Below are 9,024 nucleotides of genomic sequence, written 5' to 3' on the forward strand. Positions count from 1 at the left end.
TCATAACTCCATACCATAAAACTCATTGTTCAAGGCATGGAAAAAGTAAGTATACTATTGACTGTATTGTCAAGGGAGGCGACCTATTCCTGCCTCCCTGCACACATTCTCCTGGACAGTGGTAATAACAACGCAGTGAATGGAAGACGCAATGTGATCAGTGAAGAAATTTTATTCACATATTCTTCATCATATTACACGAAAACAAATACCCTGTAATAATAATTGTATAAATGGGGTAAAAATAGAATAAATTTTGTAAATGGGGTAAAAATAGAATAAATTTTGTAAATGGGGTAAAAATAGAATAAATTTTGTAAATGGGGTAAAAATAGAATAAATTTTATATATGGGGTAAAAATAGAATAAATTATATAAATGGGGTAAAAATAGAATAAATTGTATAAATGGGGTAAAAATAGAATAAATTGTATAAATTGGGTAAAAATAGAATAAATTGTATAAATGGGGTAAAAATAGAATAAATTTTATAAATGGGGTAAAATAGAATAAATCGTATAAATGGGGTAAAAAAAGAATAAATCGTATAAATGGGGTAAAATAGAATAAATTGTATATATGGGGTAAAAATAGAATAATAAGAGACTACTGTAGATCCTTACTTCATATACCACAGAAGTAACAATGACAAATTTAGGAACGACAGCTAAGTATAATGTTGATCCCTGATGATACTAGGAACAGGTGGTATAATGAATGTAATAGTGGTAAGGAATCTATCAACGTATGTATTTAACTGAATCAAACCAACTGCAGCGAAACTCAGCGCATTTATGGAACTAGAGATTAAAGAAAAGTTATTTATTTTAGTTTTAACTGGGCTAAGGTTAAGGTCACAGAAGGTCAAAATAGGGCAAAAATTAGTGGTATTTTTTCTGGTGAGAGGTCAAGTTTAATCTACGCAATGAAAAGGCACATTAACTTCAAATTGAGAAAACGACTGCTGAAAGATTTTATATGGTAACGACTGATGTATGGGTCAGAAGTGTGGACACCTTCGGCAGACACCAGCAAGAGAGTTGGGGGCCTTTGAAATGTGGTGTTATAGGCTAATACTAAGAAGAAGCTACACAGACAGGAAAACAAATGAAGAAGTAAAAGATTCGCAAAATCTTCAAGAGAAATAATTGAAATGTACAGAAAAAGAAAAATGGGATATTTTGGTTATATAATTATGGACGAATGGATAATAACAGAGATATTAATGGGCAAAGTTGAAGGTAGGAGGGCCAGGGGAAGACAGAGACTGAGATGGATGAATGAAATTAAAAACTGGGTCTCCAGAGAGATACAAAATCTTGGAGGATCGGTAAAAAACAGCCCGAAAACGTTTAGAGCGGAAGTACTCCACTTTAAACGTTCTTGGGCCAACCCTCAGATATCAGGACGGTACTCTGATTGATTGAATTATGTATTCAAGATGATATATGAAAAAGCTAACTTGTTTCAATAAAAGTTTGGGTTTTCATAGAAAATTTGGTTATATCTGAGCCAAGTCAGGGTCACAATGGAAAGTCAAAATAAGGTGACTTATTGTTCATCTTCGAGTGACTTGAACACGAGCATGATGTCATCTGTGGGTTTCATGGCCACCACGGACAATTTCAATTCTTCATGGCCAGGCGCCAGAGACATCTCAAACTTCAAGATCACCTTAGCCAATGCCAACTTGGCCTCCATGAAGGCGAACCTCATTCCTGCAAGAATATGAAAGACTATGAGAGAGAGAGAGACAGAGAGAGAAAGAGAGAGAGGGTCGTCACACCCAAGTGCAATGTTAACGTCACAAGCAGATCACAATAGAACACACAACTGCTGTGAAGAAGAACAAGAACAACTGAAGATATATGTTGCATATTAAGCTTTAGTAAGTTCTCATGACTTTACCAGATTATAGTATGAATTAAGCAGCTTGCAAAGATAAAGAAATAAATAAATTAAGTTACTTGTCTGTGTACAGTATAAAATTCTAAAGTAAATATCTTCTCATGCATATGACCTTCCACTTTTTTGTATATAAATTAATCAAGTCAAGTTGGTACAGACAGAAAACTGATCTCAGCTACAGCACTACTGTACGGGTGAACTATTTTAATTTGAAACATCAAATTGGTCCTAAACAATTCGGAAAAATGGTCTCACACATTAATAGTTCTGGATTCCAGACCAAAAGATAAAGTGATATCAACATTTAACACAACACAGAGACCAATCATCCAACCGGTCTGGGACTTACCGATGCAGTTTCTGGGTCCAAGACCGAAGGGAAGGTAGGTGCCGCTGATCACATTGTGATTGTTCTCGGGCAAGAATCGGTCTGGGAGGAACTGGTCTGGGTTGGTCCAATAGCGAGGGTCATTTTGAAGACTCCAGACAGGCACGGTAACATGCTGTCCTTTCTTTAAGATAACGTCCGTACCTGGCAACCTGAGAGAGAGAGAGAGAGAGAGAGAGAGAGAGAGAGAGAGAGAGAGAGAGATTCACGTAAACTCAAACAATACATTATAAAACACTGTATGACTGTACTGTATAAGTGCAAGGCTACAGGTGTATGATTTGTACAGGTGTATGACTGTATGGGATGTGTATTGATGCCCAAATCTGAGATCGTGTATACTGTATTTTTCCACCAAGGACAACTCCCTCCTCCTCCCACCACCCAGTGTCTTGTGTAAGGCAACCAATGACGTCAGCCCAATAGGGTGAGGTAATCTGTGATTGGGTGACACTCCTAGCCAACTTCTCTCGTATAACTGTATAGATGAGTGTATGACTATGGGTGGGTGTATGACAATGGGTGGGTGCATGACTATGGGTGGGTGTATGACAATGGGTGGGTGCATGACTATGGGTGGGTGTATGACTATGGGTGAGTGTATGACTATGGGTGGGTGTATGACTATGGGTGGGTGTATGACAATGGGTGAGTGTATGACTATGGGTGGGTGTATGATTATGGGTGTGTGTATGACTATGGGTGGGTGTATGACTATGGGTGTGTGTATGACTATGGGTGGGTGTATGACTATGGGTGGGTGTATGACTATGGGTGTGTGTATGACTATGGGTGGGTGTATGACTATGGGTGGACTATGGGTGGGTGTATGACTATGGGTGGGTGTATGACTATGGGTGGGTGTATGACTATGGGTGTGTGTATGACTATGGGTAGAGTGTATGACTGGGTGGGTGTATGACTATGGGTGGGTGTATGACTATGGGTGTGTGTATGACTATGGGTGGGTGTATGACTATGGGTGGGTGTATGACTATGGGTGGGTGTATGACTATGGATGGGTGTATGACTATGGGTGTGTGTATGACTATGGGTGGGTGTATGACTATGGGTGTGTGTGTATGACAGTATGGGTGTGTATATGACATTATGGGTGTGAGTGTATGACTATATGGTTGTGTGTGTATGACAATATGAGTGTGTGTATGACTGTATGAGTATGTGTATAACAGTATGGGTGTGTGTATGGGAGTATGCGTGTGTATGTATGACTAACCTGTAGTCTTGAGAACATTGTCGTTCAATTACTACTGCTATCGGGTTGAGTCTCTGAGTCTCTGTTCGGGAATAATAATAATGATGATAATAATAATAATAATAATAATAATAATAATAATAATAATAATAATAATAATAATAATAATAATAGAATTACTACTTCTTCTACTACAGTAATAATACCCTTTCTTGGTCTTGTACTGTACATATACAATTCTCAAGATTCACAAACCCATAAAACATATTACCTGGCAGAGCAATTAACACACCTGAAGATATCTTTGTCAGGTTAGGTTAGGTTAGGTTTCCATTTAACTTTGAATTAAATATTAATGTAAAATATCAACAAATTGTACATCACAGCGTAAATAGATACATCTCATTCTGAAGAGTTTCTCATACATTCACCTGAAAATTAGCCCCTAGATTAGTTCACCTGATGATTAAACACTCTGATGTTACCTTGGGTGGAGGGTTATGATAGGTTAGGTTAGGTTAACATTTGGATGGTTAATTTTACGGTGAAATAGCTGGGAGGGTTAAACTTAAGGTGAATTAATCCGTCAGCAAAGGTCAACCACCGCCAAAAGGGGAGTCAACCACCGTCAGCAGGGGAGTCAACCACCGCCAGCAGGAGTCAACCACCGCCAGCAGGAGTCAACCACAGTCAGCAGGAGTCAACCACAGTCAACAGGAGTTAGCCACAGTCAACAGGGGAAGTCAACCACTATCAGCAGGAGTCAGCCACAGTTAACAGGGGAGTCAACCACCGTCAGCAGGGGAGTCAACCACCGCCAGCAGGAGTCAACCACCGCCAGCAGGAGTCAACCACAGTCAACAGGAGTCAACCACAGTCAACAGGAGCTAGCCACAGTCAACAGGGAAGTCAACCACTATCAGCAGGAGTCAGCCACAGTCAACAGGAGTCAACCACCGTCAGCAGGGGAGTCAATCACCGTCAGCAGGGAGTCAACCACCGCCAGCAGGAGTCAACCACAGTCAACAGGAGTCAGCCACAGTCAGCAGGAGTTAGCCACAGTCAATGGGAAGTCAACCACTATCAGCAGGAGTCAGCCACAGTCAACAGGAGCAACCTGGTCAGCAGAAGTCAACCACCGCCAGTCAACCACAGTCAACAGGAGTTAGCCACAGTCAACAGGGGAAGTCAACCACTATCAGCAGGAGTCAGCCACAGTCAACAGGGGAGTCAACCACCGTCAGCAGGGGAGTCAACCACCGCCAGCAGGGGAGTCAACCACCGCCAGCAGGGGAGTCAACCACAGTCAACAGGAGTCAACCACAGTCAACAGGAGTTAGCCACAGTCAATAGGGGAAGTCAACCACTATCAGCAGGAGTCAGCCACAGTCAACAGGGGAGTCAACCACCGTCAGCAGGGGAGTCAACCACCGCCAGCAGGGGAGTCAACCACAGTCAGCAGGAGTCAACCACAGTCAACAGGAGTTAGCCACAGTCAATAGGGGAAGTCAACCACTATCAGCAGGAGTCAGCCACAGTCAACAGGGGAGTCAACCACCGTCAGCAGGGGAGTCAACCACCATCAGCAGGGGAGTCAACCACCGCCAGCAGGGGAGTCAACCACCATCAGCAGGGGAGTCAACCACCGTCAGCAGGAGTCAACCACCGCCAGGAGGGGAGTCAACCACCGCCAGCAGGGGAGTCAACCACCATCAGCAGGGGAGTCAACCACCGTCAGCAGGGGAGTCAACCACCGTGAGGGGCACTGGCCACAGAGCACCGTGCCTCGGTTCGCCAGTAATTTCCCATGATTTTACAACTCTTCCATGGAAGCATTGATCCAATGTCGTTATTCCACAGCAAATTTAGTGTTGCGAGCCAAACGGTGCTCGGCTTTCTCTTGGTAACGCAGCTGAAGAGTAACCACGAGCATCTACTTTATTTCAAACCTCTAAAAGTATTAGTAAATAAAAAAGAAAGAATAAAAAAATATCTAAAAAGTTAAGTAACTGTTCATCACCTGAGAAAATGGCGTCTAAGAATGGCGCCTCCATGATGGTCTGGTAGGTAAGCGTGCCGTGTTCTTCCACTATGTCCCTCAGTTCCTGACGAAGTCGGTGCTGGAGGTGTGGGTTGCGGGCCAGGTAGTAGGAGACGAAGGCCATGGTGCCGGCTGTAGTTTCATGACCCACGATAAGGAATAGGACGGACTGAGCGACGATCGTCGAGTCTTTTATAGCTGGAAAGGAGAGACCAAGAGGTAGTGCTCAGCAGGAAGTGGTCGAGTTGTACTGTACCGTAATGTGAAAGAGCATCGAACCTAACCTAACCTAACCTAACCTAACCGAAAACGTTGATAATTTTACTCTTGGTGAGATATGATACAATTATATAATGACAAGAAACCTTTAGCACAGTCAAATATAAGTTAATCTTAGTTTCACGTAGTCTGGCCTAAACACACATGAGCTTATCTTATTATACCCAGTCTAATATAACATAACCTAATCTAACCCCAGTATAACCTAACCTAACCTAACCTAACCTAACCTAACTTAACCTAACCTCATCCCAGACAAACTTAAACTAACTTAAACGTATTCCATTCTAATCTAACTTATCCTACTCTGAGAACATAATAAGAATGAAAGAAACCTGAGCAGCGTTAGGTTAAGAAAGGCTTTACTTGTACCTTGATCCCCCATAAAAACTATTGCAAGTTAATAAAAGATCATTGTCAAACTGAACGTCCACACCTACAGTACGAGATCTTAACCCAAGAGAGTAAAACAGTACAGAGGAAAAGTCGTATTTTAAGTGACACCCAATAGGTTTCAAGTCTTGCAATCACATAAAACAAAGAAATAAATAAAATAATGAGAAAATTACGTCCCATGCTACTTAAGTTGCTACTTAATCAAAAAGCTTATTACGATGCTTGTTTTGTTTTTTTTGTCAGCTGCATTTTGTGCTGTACACTTGGCATTAATCTGTCAATGCATACTAATGGGAGCTCAGACTGGCAGCTAATAAATTCAAAGAACTAAACCTATCGTGAGCAGAATCTACACAATAAAATTCGTTAAGTAGCGGTGTCACAGTATTTCCTTGGCACCTCTTAAAAACTTTAAATGAAAGAAATTACAAATACTGTGAAAAAAAGTTATTCTTTACATTGATACACTGTAAACTGTTAGGCCCCGCTGAATCTATTTGGAGATCAACAGCCAACACCAACTTTTAAGCGTGATTAAATTACAGGGGAACAAAATATTGTAATTTAGACAACAGTTAAATCTCGTGTGATAAGTCACTTTAAAACCCCGTCAAGTGCAGACAAAATATATTCTTTCCTTTTTAATTTTTCTTACATTAATTCCTAACCTTAAAGACATTTCTCATTAAATGCATCGAATCTAATATTATTATCAATAGTGTTGCATTATTGAGTAATTCACGTATGTTCTTTAGTTTATAAGGAATTCATGCATATAAACAATAGGGTATTGTTATTGTACATCTCAGCTGATAAACGCTATGACCATATTTGGTGGCCTCTGTCTTGTGTTGACCAAAGATGTTCTATCAACTGTAATGTTTACATAAACATCGAATGAAAACAGATTATGAGTTATATCATTACCAGGAGGCAGGGGGTGACTTGAGGCTCCAGGTGGCGTCTTCTAACTAAGGCTCTGGATTTTCGAAGATTCGTTTATATAGTTTTAATTTTAATTGGTGAAAATGCATATTATAACTGATTAACTTACAAAGACGGAGGCCAAGATGAGTACTAAACAGTGCCGATACTGTCTTAATTAACTGATCGCCTTCTGTTTGTCCCTCTGGGAGAAGAAAATCATCCTCCCAACCGATGCCAAATCTGAATTTAAACAAATACTAAACAAAGACCTGAACAACACTCACGGTACTTAGGTGTCTTGGTGTTCGAGTTGCTCTGCTCCTCCCGCTGTTCTAGCAACAGGTCCAGGAAGTCTCCCCGCTTCACTCCCATCTCTCTATTCTTAATTGTCTCCTCCACCACGCGCTGGAAGAACAGGAACGGTGGAGTGGTAAAAGAAATCCCGATTGCATTCAACACTGAATTAGGTAGCGTTAACAGAGCTATTCCCCGTAATATTCCCCGCGCGCTGATGGCGTTCAGCTCACTTGCTTTCTTGCAAAATTCTTCCTCCTCATTGTTGATGGAGTTGCACTCGATACCGAAAGCACAGGTACCTATAACATCCATGACATAACGGGCGTAAATTGTCTTTGTCTTAACGAAAGATTTCTCTTGGCAGTGTCGCTGAAGACGTTCTATTAAAGCATCTGCTTTCTCCTCCACTAGGTGGTACATTTGACGCATCCTGCCGGAGGTGAAAGTTGGGGACATAATAGACCTGACGCCTTTCCAGTGGCTGCCGTTGATGAGAAAAAGCATTTCTCTAAAGCATTCGTCTTTCTTGGAATTACCAAATGTCCTGCGTTCGCTGAAGTGGTCAAAGTCCTGAATCATAATGCGCTTGACTAGCCCAGGGTCACGCACGATCAGGGACGGCTTGAAGATCTCGTAGGCGCCTACGAAGTTGTTCCCTTCATTCTCGTGATACGTCTGGGTGAAGAGAAACATTAACATGTATTTAAATAACATGTAGATGTTATAGGATCAAACACGGGGGCACATTATGAAAATAGTTGTGGCGTCATGAACAAATAGTATTTTTCTTTTAAGTAAGACATTAGGATCTCGGTTCATACTTGTAAATTGTTTTGGGGGTTGAAATTCTTGGATGATGGCAGGTAAGTGTTGTCTTAAATCATGTAAATATTTGCTACTGTAGCTACTAAGGGTATTACAGCTGACTGATTTAACCAATAGCATTGTTATAGAATATCAACATTTGAACTAAGAAACTTAAGGACAAAATAAACAAGTTGTTTTACTTGAACATTTCTTACACGACAGTGTGATTAGAGTTAACAGATTGTTGATATTGTACAGAGAACTGTGAGAGGCTGTGTAGTGTCATGGGTGAGGCCAGGGCTGGTCTTTGGGGGTGAAGCGGTGAGAGGGACCCAGGCTCACCAGCAGGGGTTAAAAACAACCTCGGGTAATAAAGCTCATCTGAATCACAAATTCACCATATTGTAATACCGGTAAAGGCTAGTGCTACTTCAGAACAGGGATGTGCCCTTCTGAGGGCCGAACTTCTGACCGAGTTAGAGAGGGTCAAGGAAGAAAACTTGAAATTAAAGGAAGTGTTAGTGAAGATGAAGAAAGAAACAAGAGAAGGAAAGCCAGTGTCTGACGAAAACTCAGGAGAATGGAAGGTTGTGAGGAGAGGAACGACCAAACTGGTGGTAAGAAAACACACCAAGGATAAGACAACAGCAGCTAAGTGTAAAAACTCTTTTAGTCCTTTGATAGACGAAGTGGACGTTAGCATAGTCAGGGACAGGGTGAACAAGGAAGGTAAGAAAACCTTAATTGTTGGCGATTACCAGGTAC

The 9,024-nt window shown here is 41.3% G+C and overlaps 1 protein-coding gene across 1 annotated transcript; it reads right to left on the minus strand.

Annotated features, from left to right (window-relative positions):
• Positions 1-513: 513 nt before the first annotated feature.
• LOC121866956 (cytochrome P450 6k1-like) lies at positions 514-8,160 on the minus strand. The gene is made up of 5 exons (XM_042366716.1): positions 7,440-8,160; positions 5,533-5,751; positions 3,534-3,594; positions 2,258-2,448; positions 514-1,718 (listed from the first exon to the last, which is right to left on the minus strand). The coding sequence occupies exons 1-5, from the start codon at positions 8,149-8,151 to the stop codon at positions 1,552-1,554; spliced, it is 1,350 nt and encodes a 449-aa protein (XP_042222650.1). The 5' UTR covers positions 8,152-8,160; the 3' UTR covers positions 514-1,551.
• Positions 8,161-9,024: the final 864 nt, after the last annotated feature.

This window comes from Homarus americanus, unplaced genomic scaffold, assembly GCF_018991925.1.
Source record: "Homarus americanus isolate GMGI-L3 unplaced genomic scaffold, GMGI_Hamer_2.0 scaffold36773, whole genome shotgun sequence".
NCBI lineage: Eukaryota > Metazoa > Arthropoda > Malacostraca > Decapoda > Nephropidae > Homarus > Homarus americanus.

Bases quoted from the DNA above. Each gene is read 5' to 3' on its own strand.
- LOC121866956 (XM_042366716.1), bottom strand. From the start codon at position 8,151: ATGTTAATGTTTCTCTTCACCCAGACGTATCACGAGAATGAAGGGAAC. The intron at 5,752-7,439 runs GTGAGTGTTGTT...TCTCCTTTCCAG, and splicing joins CACCAAGACACCTAAGTACC to CTATAAAAGACTCGACGATC. The intron at 3,595-5,532 runs GTGATGAACAGT...ATTCCCGAACAG, and splicing joins CTTAGACGCCATTTTCTCAG to AGACTCAGAGACTCAACCCG.